This window comes from Miscanthus floridulus, chromosome 2, assembly GCF_019320115.1.
Source record: "Miscanthus floridulus cultivar M001 chromosome 2, ASM1932011v1, whole genome shotgun sequence".
NCBI classification, from domain to species: Eukaryota; Viridiplantae; Streptophyta; class Magnoliopsida; order Poales; family Poaceae; genus Miscanthus; species Miscanthus floridulus.
In genome coordinates, this window is record NC_089581.1 from 70,246,616 (window position 1) to 70,263,106 (window position 16,491).

Here is a 16,491-nt window from a genome sequence, read left to right on the forward strand (position 1 = left end):
TTGCTTGCTTGCTTTGGGCTTGCTAGTCAACTTGCTTGTAAAGCTTTGCTTGCTTGATTTGCTGGTCTTGAGAGCTACATCTTTGATCTTGATGCCCTCTAGCTTTGCTTGCAATTCTCCAAGTTTCTTCCTCTCATTTTCTTCTTCTCTTTGCATGTCAAAGGTCAAGATCCTCCCAAGTACATCATTTGGTGTAAAGTACTCAAACTTCTTCTTGTCTCTAATTAGAGTGACTACAGTCTTATTTCTAGGTGAATAAGCTTCCAACATAATCTTGACAACTTTGTGATCATATAGGTCATCACAACCATAGCCTCTAATCTTGCTCACCATTGTTATCAACCTATCAAACATCTCTTGTGGCCCCTCTCCATCCAAACTTACAAACCGGTTGAGCTTTGACATCAACAAGACAATTCTTGTCTTTCTCACTTTGTCAACCCCTTCATGTGCTAGGTGCAAAGTGTCCCATATTTGCTTGGCAACATCAACTCCAATCATTCTATTGTACTCATCACCATCCAAGGCACTAAGCAACACACTTGTGGCTTGACCATTGAAGTGAATGATTCTCATCTCTTCTAGTGTTGGGTTCTTGGGATCAACCGGTGGCTCAAATCCATTGCAAACAATCTCCCAAATATCGGGGTAAAGACCTATAAGATAGGCTCTCATCAAGTGCTTCCACTTAATAAAGTTAGTCCCATTGAAATGAGATAACTTGCCCATGGGCACATTGATGAAAGACCTCCGATCATGGTTAGTTATAGGAATAGAAGAATAGTTAAAGGATACAGCGGCATATTTGTTGTTGTCGGCCTTGCCCTTTCCTTTCTTCTCCTTCTTGTTCCCCTTCAACACTTGGTATGACTCATCATCATCTCCATCTTTGGAACTACTTGATATGCTTGATGATGTACTTGTTGCCTTCTCTTCTTCTTCCTTCTTCTTCCTAGCTTCTCTTCTTTTTCTTCTTGCTTCTCACTTGAGCCTTCTTTCTTCTTTTCTTTGCTTCTTGTCCTCTAACCGCTGTTCCTCCTTCTTCTTCTCTCTTGCTTATCTTTTTAGCTTTATTGCCTCCTTCCTTCTTCTTTTCTCATTCTCATTGAGAGCTCTTTCGGCATCGGTAGCCTCAAGATATGGTAGCGTGGTGTTGCTTACTATCGACGCGCTCAGCTCGCCGTTGTCCGTGTCGACATCCACCCGCTTCATGTCACTAGTTCCTCCTCCGGGCTCCATACCTCACGCGGTGAAGCGTAGATGAGGTAACATGCTCTGATACCACTTGTAAGATCTCTGGTTGATCTAGAGGGGAGGTGAATAGGCCTATCAAAATAAACACTCAAACTTTTATCAAATTCACCCTGCGACACTGCCACTCTAGAGGGCGACACTATCGGACTGCGGCACTATCGGACCAAAACAGCGGCACTGCCACACCTGCAGACAACATTGATCACAGTTTAAAATCAGTGAATGGAAACTTAGATCGGAGAAATTTCTCAGCCTACTGTAGGTATGATAATCACAGATTAAGAGCTAGAAGTTGTAAAAACACCACACACAAGTAGATCGATTAGAAACCCTAGAAATCACCTCAACCAACAATATGAAATGCAAGTAATGTAAATCAAGCACAAGAGACACAATGATTTATCCCATGGTTCGGCTCGTCACCAAGGCTTGCCTACGTCCACGTTGTCGAGGTTAGCGACTAAGGCTTAGGGCTTTCCAACTCTTACTCTTTCTCAAGTCAAGAGACTTTACTCTTGAGCTGTGGGGTGAGTTTACTAGCTTCAAGAGATGGTTACAAACCTCTCGAGGCTGCCACACAAGTTGAGAAGCTCCACAGGCGACACTCTAGCCGGCTAGGAGCCAAGCTCTAAGAGTAACAAACACAACCACCAGCCAAAACATGAACCAAGTGCTCTTTTGAGTTGAGGAATCAATGGATCTGCTCTCTAATCAAGTTTGGACCCTTTTCTCTTAAGGATTGATGGAAAATCAATGGATTTGCTTGAGGGCTCAAGGTCACTAATGGAGGGAGGGAGAGAGAGCTACTTTTCTATTTTGGATGAGCTGAAATGAGTACAAGAAAGAAGATAGCTGTTGGGGAGAAAGAGGAAGGGTATAAATACCCCCTCAGCCCCAACGGTCACTTAAGTCGTGGCAGTGCCACACTAGGCAAGACAACAAGGGTAAGAGTGAAGTGTAGGCTGTCTTGGCTTTGAATCTGAGGAGCATGTGTAGGTTTGAGCACTTGGTAGCACATGTTAGCTTAAGCATTATGCCCCTTTATAGTACGACTTTTTCTATACTAAAATTCAAAATATAAAAGAATTTAAACCTTCTTGAAGTTTGAAGCCATCAACATTTGTAATTGGAGGCTCCTCTGTTTCGTGTAGCATCCTCGAATATAAATTCCCTGCTTGTCATCTCGATAAATCTCATTAGTTCTCTAATTGCGTGGTCATTATCATCAAAACCTATAATTAGGGCTTGATTACACTTTTAGGTTGACCACAGCGGCTACCTGGTCGCTGTTGTCGCCGTTATCTGGGTTCTTTTGACGGTTGATCACAGCGGCTACCTGGTTGTTATTGTCGCCGTTATCTTAGTTCTTCCGGTGGATGCTTTGCCACCATGGCTTCGTTTTTTGAGTGGACAGCCTTTGCGTTGAAGTTTTTTTCATGCAGGTTCAATCGGTTAGGTCTATGGTGAATGGTCATCTCCCTTCCGTCTTTCTTGCTGTTTTCTTGCCTTTTCTTGTATCGGGTGCTTAGGGTCTTGGTAATCTTGGGATTACTGGGATGTCTGTTGTTGTAACTGTTTCTTCTACTTACTCTTAATGAAAAACGGGCTATATGCTCGATCCAGAAAAAAAAAACAAAATTGGCTGAGGTATTTGCTGCAAGGATGTCCTGCATACTGCTGTTTCTATGGGAAGATGAACATCTCTACTGAATGTGTGGCGAGTGAGGATCTTACACATCATTGTATCCTTGCTGTCACGAGCTACGACATGACTCCCAATTACAACATTACTTTCTGTATGTACACGAGGCGAAAGTGCGTGTGTATATCCACAACCGGTGGCCGGCGGGGGACGCCGGCGTGCGGCGGTGCGGCCTGGGGCTGCTGACGCGGTGACGCCGACGACCCGTGCCCGCGCGAGCGCTCGTTTCGTTTGGACCATACCCGAACACGTCGGATAAAGGCGTCTCTTTCCCAACCAGTTCCCACGGAATATTACTGGCATCACCACGCACAGCCGTGCGTACAACATGGTCCGGTGTCAACGCCACCCGTTGGCTGAGTTTATAAGCCAGAATTAGTCATATTTTTTAATTATAGGAACAATGTTTTTTTCTCATAACAAATCAGTCGCAGCAGCAATAAGTCCTGCCGAACAGAGCTAGCTCAACCAGCCAGCTAGTGCTACAGTGACGTCTTCCCTCCTTGGCAGTCCTGGCTCTGTCTTTTTCTCCGGGGTTTGTTTTTTATTAAGAGGAGGTAGAGTTTTCGAAGAAGTTACATTAGCAGTAAACCGAGGGTTACCACACCAAAGGAAAAGAAAACCTGATTACAGCTTAGGAGACTATGAAAATTGAATATTTGGCGACGCTGGAAGCAACGAGCGCAAACATCTGAACCCGGCAAGGTCCCAAGCTCTGCACTCGGCGATTCCTTGCACAGGAGATTGCACCGACCGCGACTGGTTGTTGAAAGTCCTCTTGTTTCCACGGCATCCAAGCGACTAGGGCAACGAGAGAGTGCAGTCCCGTCTCTATCGACCAGTGCTATTGTTATGGGTATGGCCGTATGGGTAGAAATCTGATTTCTGTGGAGCCTTGTCACATTTGGATGCGGAAAGCTCAACAGAGTTAAAGAGCAGAGCCATATCATATCAATCTAGGATCATACATACATACATACTCCACACATAGTAGAAAAAAAGGAAAATTTTATTGCCGGTAATGGCCAAAGGAGTACAATCAAGGTACAGAAGACAAGCAAAAATGAACAAGGTGCATGGCATAAATTAATGGATTGGTGAATAGATAGAAAAATAGAATGAACCCCCAAGAAGGGGCCCAACAGTACTTTTGCTGCTACTGTAGTATATATTCTACCGTCCAAACTCCCCAAACTACGAAGCCTCATCGCTCAGAGCCCCTCCTTGCCGTCGGCAGCACGGAGGGAGCCCAGCTGCACGGGCGCCTGGGTGGACACCACCTTGGACGACCCATACGCCGCGATGTCGACCCCCTGGGTCTTCTCCTTCTCGATCTGCTCCTTGATCCAGAAGTAGGTGAACCTCAGCCCATCCTGCAAACATTCAATTTACAGGACAATCAGGAATTGTTTAGTGCAAGTTCTAACCAGCCCTGGCATACATTCCTTTTGCGTCCTTCCACAGGCTTAAATGGTACAGTATTATTTCAATATATGCCGATAAATATACTACTGTAATATCTAGCAAGATGGTGACAATACCTTGAGCTTCATTGTTGGGGCCCAGCCAAGCTTCTCCTTGATAAGGGTGTTGTCAGAGTTGCGCCCACGGACCCCCTCCGGACCAGGGATGTGGTGGATGGGCAGCTTCCTATCCTCAAAGCTCAGCACGATCTCAGCCATCTCGTTCATGCTCACCATCTCATCGCTTCCAATGTTCACCGGCTCACGGAAGTCTGACTTGGTCAATCTGGACACAACGTGGTACCATACCATGTTAATTCCCCATTGCTACACAGGCAACTGTTTGGTTTGGTGTTTGGATGACATTCAAAGCACACATACATACCTCAGAACACCCTCGACGCACTCATCGATGAAAGTGAAGGAGCGGGTCTGGAGACCATCACCCCACATCTCAAACCTCTCAGTGGATGTCTGAGCCTTTCTGCAGAAGGCAGCCGGTGCCTTCTCACGACCACCTGATAGAATACAAAGATAACATTTTGATCAGGTTGAATTATCACCTCACAGTCACAAGTCAGGTTAACGTATGTATTGCTTCAGTCACCAAAGAACTGGTAGGTTTACCTTTCCATGTACCAAAAGGGCCGTAAATGTTGTGGAAGCGGCCAACACGGCACTCAATGCCAAAGTCCTTGGTGTAGTGCTTGCACAGCTCCTCAGTCGCAAGCTTCTCCAAGCCATAGGCGTCTTGAGGCTGAAAGGTAACAGATCCATGTCCAAGGGAATTTAAATTTGAGTTTTCGACTATGTTTAGTCTAACAAACAGAAACGTCATTGTATTTCAATAAACACACCTCAGCAGGCCAGGCATCAGATTCCTTCAAGCTCACATTTGTGTCAAGCTGCTTGAACTCAGGGTAAATGCATGCACTTGAGGCATAGAAGAACCTGCCAGACCAAAATGATATAAAATATAAGTGAACATGAATAGATCATGCAGAGTTGAGACACCGCACTAAGGAAGACAGATTGTTACAGAAAACAGAGACAGTTTTAATATCAACAGAGTGACCAGCTTGTTTTCCTTAAGGTTCAGTTAGGTTAATGTCAGTATCAACTTGACTACATACAGATCTGGATTGAATAGTGTTGGAAAATCCAGCTGCCCAAACAGTATCCTGACTCCTGAGCTTCACAAAGACTAACATGCATAATAAAGGTTGGTTATATGTAGCAGCCAGGTTCTTTGACAACACCAATCAAACAACATCAACTAGATTACATGTGGAAGTTAAGATTTAATTATAGAGGAGACCACAGCATTCACCAGCCAGTAAAAAAAATGAAGTGTCATACCTCTTCACACCATTGATACGTGCAGCCTCTAGCATGTTGAAACTGATCATGGTGTTGTTGTACATGATCACAGAGTGATTTGACTGGATGAACCCCATGCCACCCATATCAGCAGCAAGATTAAAGACATGGTCAACACCGTGGGTGACCTTCAGACAGTTGTCCATGACCCTGAGATCAACAAGGTGGAACTCATGGCAGAACATGTCTTCAGTCATGTGCTCATTCTTCTTCCAGTCAGAGGCAATGATGTAATGGCCCTCGCTCTTCAGCCGGCGAGCAATGTGGGATCCAATGAAACCACCAGCCCCAGTAATCGAAATCCTCAGCTTCTCACTTGGCCAGTAGGGCTCCCTCTCCAGCTCAGCATAGGTGTACTCGCCATAAGCGGTGACGGTCTTCTCGCCGCTCCCCATTCTGTGATTTAACAACATTTGAAGTAACACAATCAGTATATAAAATAGTTGATTGCATAAGAATTAATTAGTCGATTTATCTATTTAATATGGATGGACATAAACGTATAATTGAGATGGCAAGGAACTGCATGGATGTCATGGCCAAAAGAAGTTAAATGATTAAAGAGAATACTTTTTTTTATAAAAAAAATGATTAAAGAGAAACAGTACAATGGTACAAACTGCTGTATCGTACACATCAATTGCTAAAGCTCAGCTCATGAATCACACATCAATTGCTAGAGTCCAGCTCATGAATCATCAATGTATAGTCAATGTGTGGCATAGATTTAATAAAAACAAAACAAGATAATATATTGATACCAAATTATCAGCCAATCATGGGCTAAGGGAATCTTTACAGCAAGTCGTGTATGCTGGTGGCAAATAAACATTGTCCGATATGGCATCACGGAATCTGAATGCGTGTATTCATATAAGCTTCTTAGTAACTCAGAGTACCGTTGTAGATCTGGTTGACTTAAACAGAGCACAAAGCTCATTAATAATCCCAGGCATTATACAAGGCTATGAGTACATGCAAATCAAAATCTAAACGATGAAATTCTAAGCCTTTTACTTTCACCCTTGCCAGTAGCAGAGTAGAAATTCCAAGCATTTCATGATAAAAAAGATAGAAGGAAACAGAGAACAGAGTTCATTATCATAATAACTAGACATGACAGGAGGTTATGACTTATGAGCGTAGATGAACGGAATTCTAAGCCTTGTACCTCTAATGTTGGCTATATGAGAGTCGCACTTGCCAGTTTGCACAATTGAGTGATTGACAGGTCAAAGTGCAGAAACCAAGCTGTAGAAAACCCCTGAATTTCAACTTTTCCAAGAACAACAACCACAACCGTGCCTGAATCATGTATCTGTGCAGACATACAGCTAACCAGCCGCACCAAAACTACAGCGGGACATGAGAAGCGGATCTTGGCAACCCATGGCGGCCGAAAAGTCAACCGCCATCCCCAAATCGAAGCAACTAGGCTGCACCACGGATTTCACACAGCAAAACAGGCAAGCACAATCCTAGGATTCACAAGGCAAAATAGGAGAAGATGAAGATGAAACAAGGCATCCCAGGTTGTTGCCAAGTATTCCTCCACGGGAATTCCTCTTCCTCCTCCACGGGAGTCGGGACGGCTGCGTGGAAATGGACGGATTAACGAAGCTACTATGGAAAATCCTAAAAAATCCCCGCCTTTTCCGACACAACCGAGGCTAAAAACCTGCATGCGTGGACTCAGTTCAGCCGAAAGACACATCCGCATCGTGCATGCAAGGGGAGCGGCGCCATTGCACGCCGCCCTGTACCGGGGTACCCGGAGGCCGGAGCTGTTGCCGCGCGGAGCCGGGAACCCAGAACCAAACCAGCCAGCCACCGGGACGTGCCTAGCGCGACGGAGCAAGGAAGCACACAACAGAAGGAGATCTCGGCAGGGGATTCGGCGGGGTTACCTCTGCTCTGTCGGGCGAGGGAGGGAGGAAGAAGAGACGACCAAGACGCGGAGAGGATAGGAGACGGAACGATCTCCAGAGGTGCACGGGTGCTTCTCCGAAGGCTGTTTGTTTATTTATAGAGGGAACGGTCACAGGGCCACGGGATTGGGGTAACTGAACTTTTTGTTGGCAAGGAAAAGCGCGACGAGATTGTGATGCCAAAGGTTTGACAGATTGTTTTTTTTTCCTTCTGCAAAAAAGAATCTTTTTATAACACGTTCGGGTGGACTGAACAGTGAATTTTGAATGATTTTGCATGATTCAATAGTATTCTGTGAAAAAAATAAGCTAAAATAAGCTGGGACATGACCAGCCGATCGGGGTGTTAGTTCGTTGCTGCCAAGTGCCAACATTTCCCCTTTTCTTTCCTGGTCACTGTGATACTATCAGTTATCAGGCACGTTTATTACGCGTAGTATACAAAGTACTGTTGTTAGTATAGTGTTCAGATGGACAGTCATGCAGTAGCTGTGCCACCATTATTATTACAAAATTTATAGCTATTGGTTATTAGGCAAACAAAAATCGCCACCACATTACGAAACATTAATTCATAGAATTAGCCATCACATTGAGAAACATTCATAGAATTAGAATCAAGAACAAAATTCACCGTCGGTCCCTGGACTTGGCCGGTAGTGTCATTTAGGTCCTTAAACTTCTAAAGTAATATCTGTGGGTCTTTAAACTTGGAAGACGGTGTCATCTAGGTCCGTGAACTTTCAAGGTGATCACCGCACGCCCCTAAACTTGGCAAGCCGTATCATCGCTATAGTATTTATCATGAAAATATAATTATATAAAATATAATTATTTATATAATATTTATCATGAAAATATAAATTATTATAAAATAATTTACATCAGTAAAAATTAAATTAGAGTATTAAAATAATTTACAACAACAAATATATTAGGTTTAAACTAAAATAGAAAAATTGAAAATTAATTTAATATTTATGTATCATTAATAGTATTAAAATAATATTAAAATTCCTATAGTATTAAAAGTTTTCTCCATTAAAAGTTACTTCTAATTTTAGTATTATTTTAAAAGTGTTAATAGTAGTATTATAGAATTAACTTTTCTCTATTATTAATACTATAATACTTTTAATTGTAGTATTATAGTATTAGAACTTTTAATAATGGTATTATAGTATTAAAGTTTTAATAATAATGCTATAATATTAATAACTGAGAAAAGTTACTTCTATAATAATACTATTAAAACTTTTAAAATAATACCAAAATTAGAAGTAACTTTCAATAGAGAAAACTTTAATACTACAAGTAACTTTTAATATTATTACATTTGGACCGGGATGACATCGCTTACCAAGTTTAGGGATATGTGGTAATTACCTTGAAAGTTTAGGGACTGAGATGACACCGTCAGCTAAGTTTAGGGACCTGCGGTGATCATCTTGAAAGTTTAGGGACCTGGATAACACCGTCCGTCAAGTTTAGGGACCATAAATATCACTTTAGAAGTTCAGAGATCTAGATGACATCGCCGGCCAAGTTTAGAGACCCGCTGTGAATTTTGCTGTAGAATCAATCTCCCAAGACTACAGCATAGATCTCTAGATCCGTTATGCCTGGATATGACAGTGCCCACTTCTTGTTTCCCAGTGCCTTTCTTATCGAACAAAGCTCAAAACCAGATCAAGAATGCAACCTGAATACAGTTTGTATTTCAAAATGTATTTTTTTATAATTATTTTTCCTACACAGCTAAATAGATCACCAACAAGCTCCACTTGCTCCTGCTCAAATTTGGATCTATGCGATTAATTTGGATGTTCACCAACATGATTTATTTTGATTGATGATATGTTGAGATAAAGATCGCATTGCAAACATGTTAAGTTTAGGGCTTGTTTGTACCACTCTAGCTAATTTTAGTTGCTTAATGCTCAACATAGAATTATTAAGAATAATCTACTACCATAAGTCAATAGTTTAAAAAAAATATAAGTTCTTTAGAATATCTTTTGGTGCTTAATGCTCAACATAGAATTATTAAGAATAATCTAATACCATAAGTCAACAGTTTACCATAACCATTTTTTGGAAGTGATCTTCCATACTTTTCTAGTCCTTATTAGTAAGCCTTTTATATTTCATAGGAATGTCTAGATGCCTAAAGGGAAATTTTCATCCAAAGATATATACGAATATTGAACATATCCACCACTCTGTTAAACAAAAATAAGAGAAAGGTCACTTGCTTTGAGCCTCTCTCTTTTTGGAAGTAACGATTTGTGTCATTATTAACCTAAAAACCAACACGGCCCAATCTATTGATAGAACAAATTAAAAGGTGAGAAACCATCAATACCGAGGGTTTGCTGTAACTATAAGAACAACAATTTGACTTTGTGATAGACTTTCTCAAAGTCTACCTTTAAAATAACCCTATTAACACTTTCCTATGCAACTCATAAATTTCATGGAGAACTATTACCACTTCAAAATATGCCTCCTAGGGGCAAAAAAATGTCTATAATGGTCTCATAAGGCCAGTCTCAATGAGGATTTCCCAAAGTAGTTTCGTTCTCATTTAATGGTGTGATCAGGTTAATTATGAAGATAAAGTTTCATAAAGTTTTATCTAGATAAAACCCATTGTCATGGTTACAAACACAAAAATTGACATGACAGTCTTAGTAGTAGTGTCATAAAACTTCCCATTGAGACTGGCCTAAGTTTTTGAGATACTGTTTGTCGGTGTTTTGGACCGACGGGCCCTCAACCAACTAGTGAAAATGTACTGCGTGCCCCTAATCCCAGATGGTGATGCAAAGAGACACAAGGTTTATACTGGTTTGGGCAATAGGTGCCCTACGTCCAGTCTGAGAGATCGATCTTGTATTTCTTGCACCGAAATGCTCGTAGTAGGGGGTTACAAGCAGGGCGAGAGAGGGAGCTAGTCCCAGGTCTCTATGAGGAGCGGTGCGAATTGCTTGAGATGTTGATCTCAAGCAGCAAGGAAGCATGCGTGTTACAGAGTGTCGCTTGCGCGAGTGAGTGAGTCTGTCTATCTGTGTTCGTGTTCGTCTATCTCGTCAACTCGTCGTCCCTAGAAACGGCCCCGGTCCCTCCCTTTTATAGTTGAAGGGGGGATAGTGGTGGTACATGCGTTCGCTATGCGGCGTCCTGTGAGCGGAGGTGATGTTTCTGAGCCCTGTAGCTTGTCACTGTGGCAGCATGGTCGACGGAGTGGTCCTTGTCCTTGATGCACTGGGGCGACGTGCCGGTCACACCCGATCCTATGCGACGTGGGAGCTCTAGTGATAGCTTAACGCAGGGCATGGCGGGCGACGTGTCGGTCGCTGTGTGTTGACCGCGTAAAGAGCCAAGGCTCAGTTGGTGCCGAGGCCGAGCCATCGTGGGGGGCTCGATGGGAGCGAATCCTGAGATTGCCGAGACCCTGAAGTGGATTGCCGAGGCTTGGAGGGAGCAGTTGGTCCTGTACACTGATTCTGAGGTTATAGTGACCCAGACTTGACTCCCCATGTCGTGTTGTTCCTGAAGCAGGGGTTAGGTAGCACAGTGCAGTGCGGGCGTCGGTCGTGGGCACAGTACCGAGCACAGCGGCCGGTAACCCCAGCCCTGTCCTGTCCCGGACGGTACGGTGTTGATGCGACTTCCTGTCTCGTCAGCCGCTCTGCTGTGTCGAGCCGTCGTCCGGCTGATGTCGCGGGAATGGTTGGTCGCATTAATTGGGCGTGACGTTCTGTCAGGGAGATCGGTCGAGGCGGAGGCGGCGGGGCCGTTGCTGAGCCGGCCTCGAGCGAGACGAAGAATTGATACCGCGTCCGAGGCCTTACGTGCGGGGCCTCGAGCGAGACAAAAAATTGATGCCCTGTCTGAGGCCTTTCGTGCGAGGCCTCGAGCGAGGCGGAGGTTCGGTTGGCCGTCCAAGGCCTTTCGTGCGAGGCCTTGAACGAGGCCTTTCGGTGGCCTCGGACAAGGCCAGGGGTTAGCCAATAGTTTGTCTCTTGGCTTTGATTTTGATGGGGTCTAAGCGATTTTTCGGTTTTTTCTTAGGGGACCTCGTTTTATGGTACCCGACAGTAGACCCCGAGCATCAGGGAGAGCGTGAGCGCTCTCCTTGAGGTTTTGACAAGACTCGGCTCGCGGCAGCTCCTAGCGGGGTGGCGTTTTGTACTCGAGGCCTCGGTGGGTACGCGTGAGCGCACCCACCGGGTGTAGCCCCCGAGGCCCTGGAGGAGTGGATTTATTCCTCCAGGGGCTTTTCTTACGTCGTGCGAGGGGTTACATTGCGTTTGCCGAGCCCATGAGTGCGAGTTCGGGTCACTGAGCCTCGGCTTGGTCGTAGGAAGAGCCCCCGAGCCTCTGCGGGACCAAGAGGTCGATCAGGAGTTTCCCTGTCTATTTTATGCGGCCCTCAAGCATCCTTTTCGTTTGGAAGGAGGGATGGAGGATGCCATGCTACCCTCGATGGGCGCGATCCATGACACCTCCGATGAGCTATTATCGGCTAAGTCTGAGTGGAGGCCCGTGCCCCATTCGATAGGGGTCGGCTAGCGGTCCAGAGATGCACTCCAAAAGTACTAGAGGGCTTCTCTAGTGGGTCCCAGGGCCGTTCGATGGGCCCCGGTGGCTCGATGCCTCCCTACGGTGGGATCCCATTCGGAGACCTCCCTGTCGTTCTCGGACACGACTTAGGGCGTCCCGAGCGATCGCTTGCTCGGGCCTCGGCCATGTTCGGGCTCGCCCATAGTTGTCCCTGACTCTGTTGCCCTAGGGCGGCTGTCGAAACCTTTGAGGGCCCAGCCTTTGAACCACTGGATCATAGCCTCCGAGTGTAAGCTTGTCTTTGTCCTGGGTGCAGGAAGAGCCCCCGAGCCTCCGCGCGGAGCGAGAGGGCGGTCAGGAGTTCCCCTGACTTTTTGTGCGACCCTCGCGCATCCTTTTCGTTCGGAAGGAGGGGTTGTCTACTGAGCCCTCGAGTGCGAGCCTAGGTCGCTGGGTCTTGACAAGGTTGCAGGAAGAGCCCCCTAGCCTCTGCACGGAGCGAGAGGGCGGTCAGGAGTTCCCTTGGCTTTTTGTGCGACCCACGCGCATCCTTTTTGTTCGGAAGGAGGGGTTGTTTGCCGAGCCCTCGAGTGCGAGCCTGGGTCGCTGGGTCTCAGCAAGGTTGCATGAAGAGCTCCCTAGCCTCTACACAGAGCGAGAAGGCGATCAAGAGTTCCCCTAGCTTTTTGTGCAACCCTCGCGCATCCTTTTCGTTCAGAAGGAGGGGTTGTTTGCCAAGCCCTCCAGTGCGAGCCTAGGTCGCTGGGTCTCAGCAAGGTTGCAGGAAGAGCCCCTGAGCCTCTACACGGAGCGAGAGGGTGATCAGGAGTTCCCCTAGCTTTTTGTGCGACCCTCGCGCATCCGTTCGGAAGGAGGGGTGGAATATGCCAGGCTACCCTTGGTGGCACACGAGCGGTGACACTTCCGGTGAGCTATTATCGGGTAAGTCTGAGTGGAGGCCCGTGCCCCGTTCGATAGGGGTTGGCTAGCGGTCTAGAGACGTACTCCAAAAGTACCAGAGGGCTTCTCTAGTGGGCCCTAGGGCCGTTCGATGGGCCCCCGGGGCTCGATGCCTCCCTATGGTGGGATCCCATTTGGAGACCTCTCTGCCGGTCTCGGACATGACTTAGGGCATCCCAAGCGTTTTGCTTGCTTGGGCCTCAGCCACGTACGGGCTCGCCCATAGTCATCCCTGACTTTATTGCCCTGGGGCGGTTGTCGAAACCCTCAGGGGCCCAGCCTTCGAACCCCTAGACCATAATGGGCTCGGTGCCTAGTTCCTTTGTTTGAAAGGAATCGGGTGGGGGATATCCTCCCCATCGGCTGACAACGACAGGCGCGCCTTTTGAGGCGATTTTCTCAGGGAGGCGGAACGGTGCCTGCTGCTGCTACGATCGGACGCAACGCTGTGTCAGCGGATGGGACACAACTGTTCATGCGATTAATAAGGAAAAGGTGGGTATGTGGGCGGTAAAATCGGATCTGGATTAACTGTATCAGATTTGAGGGAAACTTCCCTGATTTCGTCGCCCATCCGCTTTGTCCCCTTCCTGCATAAATATATAATGAGCCTCGCCCTTCCCCTCCTTACCTTGCCTGCATTCACCTTCGCTGCCCTCGAGCCGTTGCTAGGAACAGAGAGCACCGGGGAGAAGAAGGGAGAAGGCCGAGGGAGAGAGAGAGAGAGCGGGAGAGGCAGAGCAAAGTTTACCGCCGTAGCCGTATTCCCCACCGCGCAATGGCCGACGGCCCCATCATCCTCCCGGTGGATCCTTGGGGTCCGTTCGACGTGTCTATGGAGACACTGCAGTTGCTCATCGATGACGGCCTTCTCCGCCTGGTTACCAATCCCAATAGGTCAGAGTGGATTGCTCCGTCGAGCGAGCCAGAGCTAAGGCCACACGACGGGTACATCATGAGCTTTGTGTCCTTCCACGAGCGTGGTCTCAGCCTCCCGGTGGACAGGTTCATGAAGGCGCTCCCGTATTACTACGGCGTGGAGCTTCACAACTTCAACCCCAACTCCATCGCGCCGGTGGCCATTTTCGTTGCCGTCTGCGAAGGGTACTTGGGCATTGCCCCCCATTGGGAGCTGTGGCTCCACCTCTTCTAGGCAGGGTATACCACCAAGCCGATGGGCACGATGGGTATGAGGAAGGCGATGAGGGTCGGTGGCTGTACTCTCTAAGTGCGCCAAGACCGGCAGCACCTTTACATCCCGGCCCAGCTCGCATCAACCAATCGCCGCTGGTACACCAGCTGGTTCTACCTCTGCAACGATGATAGCGGACTTCCCCCCTACACCGGGTGGATCATGGAGAACTGTCCGAAGAAGTGGAGGTATGGCGTCCCGAAGGAGGATCAGCCCAAGCTGCAGCCTCTCCTAGAGGGCCTAGAGAGGCTACGGAACCATAGCCTTACGACGGCTATGGTCGTGGCTACCTTCCACCACCGGAGGGTGCTACCGCTGATGTCTCGACAGCGGTGCCTGTTCAACATGAGACCGGATGAGCCAATCGAGGGCATTCGGATGTCCGCTGTCCCCCTCTCCGATGAGGAGATTCTATGGCGGGTGAGGGAGACGGTGGAGGGGCGACTGAAGAGCGATGGTCTGACCCCTATCGCGATGCGCCCATCACGGGGGTACCTCTCTATGGTAAGTCACGCGCTGCTGTGGCCCCAAGGCCTCCTTGTTCCTCACTGTTTTCTGGTCTCTTATTTGTATTCGCCATCCCCATAGGGGATGAGGGACGTGCGAGCCTCCCCGTGGTCCGTTCCCGAGGACGTAGAGCGGCGGGCAGTGAACCGAGCGCACGCCGAGGCGTAGAAGAGGCGGAAGGATGCCACGGAGGCAAAGCGCAAGAGGAAGATCCTCGAGCACGAGGAGCTAGAGAAGCGCCGTCGGCAGTAGAGGCAGGACAGTCTCCCGGTGGAGGCGTCTCCATCGCCATCACTGTCGACGGATTCTTCGAACGAAGATGACGAGAGCGAGATGGGGCAGGGTCCCCTGGACCATCTCCCTAACGTCGGGGAGACAGCGCTCGGGGCGTCAGCGAGCAGCCCGGTGCTTCTAGGAGGAGGAGGAGAGGACGCCTCGGGGCCGGCGATCGCCCGCCCCAAGGCCGAGGCCGACACGCCCGAGGCACGGGCATTGGGGAAGCGCGCCGTCAGCCCAGTGGGCTCGACAGCGAAGGTGGAGCAGGTGGCGGCGGGGGCGACGCAACTGCCCCCGCAGAGGGTTGAGGGGGCACCAGAGTCCGACGAGGACTAGCCGGCACCAACGGATATAGAGGCTATGCTGCCGCCACCACCGTTGCAGAGGAGGGTCGCAGTGTCGAAGCGGTTGCATCCTTGCTCGAGGTGAGTGTTTTCTCAGTGGAGTTCGTATCGTGTCCCGCTCGCTTTATGGTCATATGCTGACCAAGTGGGTATTCTGCCTTCAGCCGGAAGTGTCAGGCGAATGTGCCTGCCCTGGCGCCGCGCAAGTTGCTCAAGGTGAGCACGGGCTCCACCGCTCAATGGGTGGTGGAGGCGCAGGGCACCGTACAGCGTGGTGTGGCGTCGGTGAGGGCCGACCCAAAGGAGCTGGTCGCCCAGGGGGAGGCTACCGGGGCGGCCACAGAGCGAGCAGGGGAGGAAACACCTACGCCCCGTGAGGCTGAGGCCCGCGAGTCCAATGGGGCCAAGGAGCCCTCAGTTGCCGAGGCCACCGAGGGCGAGACAGAGGCCCCCTGGACTTCCGAGGCCGAGGCGATGGAGGCCGGGGCGCCCAGGACCACCGAGGTTGAAGTGGCGGGGACCGGAGCCCCTGAGACCACCGAGGCCGGGGTGGCGGGAGCCGGCGTGAGCGCGGCGAAGCCGACAGCCCAGGAAGTGGAGGCGGAGGTGGGGCAAGCCTCAATACCGCCGCCGGTCCAAGGCCTATCGCCGTTGCAAGAGAGCGTCTGGGAAGTGGAGGTTCATTCGATCTCCTTCAACGATACTTCCCGGGCGAAGGAGGTGGTCGATGCCGAGGCGGCCAGCACCGTGGAGCAGCCGGCTCTGACATCTGGCGAGGTAAGCTCGGCCCTCGTGTGGGTACGACTCGAGCCCCGCGGGTGGGATCACCCACGTGTCTTGTGGCAGAGCTAGGACGACCCTGAGGGGGAGCCTCTGTTCGCCCTCGAGGACGCGGCCAAGGGGGGCGCTGGGACAC

General features: G+C 48.7%; 1 protein-coding gene across 2 annotated transcripts; it reads right to left on the reverse strand.

The window, feature by feature from the left end:
- Nucleotides 1-3,946: 3,946 nt before the first annotated feature.
- Nucleotides 3,947-7,844, reverse strand: LOC136539083 (GDP-mannose 3,5-epimerase 1). 2 transcript variants are annotated; one of them, XM_066531016.1, is made up of 7 exons: nucleotides 7,707-7,844; nucleotides 5,779-6,195; nucleotides 5,277-5,370; nucleotides 5,047-5,176; nucleotides 4,805-4,937; nucleotides 4,498-4,705; nucleotides 3,947-4,329 (listed from the first exon to the last, which is right to left on the reverse strand). In XM_066531016.1, the coding sequence occupies exons 2-7, from the start codon at nucleotides 6,192-6,194 to the stop codon at nucleotides 4,168-4,170; spliced, it is 1,143 nt and encodes a 380-aa protein (XP_066387113.1). In that variant the 5' UTR covers nucleotide 6,195; nucleotides 7,707-7,844; the 3' UTR covers nucleotides 3,947-4,167. The 2 variants fall into 2 exon arrangements, with proteins under 2 accessions (XP_066387113.1, XP_066387114.1); XM_066531017.1 differs by lacking the exon at nucleotides 7,707-7,844 and adding an exon at nucleotides 6,971-7,691.
- Nucleotides 7,845-16,491: the final 8,647 nt, after the last annotated feature.

Coding starts and splice junctions, on each gene's coding strand:
- LOC136539083 (XM_066531016.1), bottom strand. CDS start 6,194: ATGGGGAGCGGCGAGAAGACCGTCACCGCTTATGGCGAGTACACCTAT. Junction 5,177..5,276: donor CTGATGCCTGGCCTGCTGAG/GTGTGTTTATTG, acceptor GTTACCTTTCAG/CCTCAAGACGCCTATGGCTT. Junction 4,330..4,497: donor CCCCAACAATGAAGCTCAAG/GTATTGTCACCA, acceptor GAATGTTTGCAG/GATGGGCTGAGGTTCACCTA.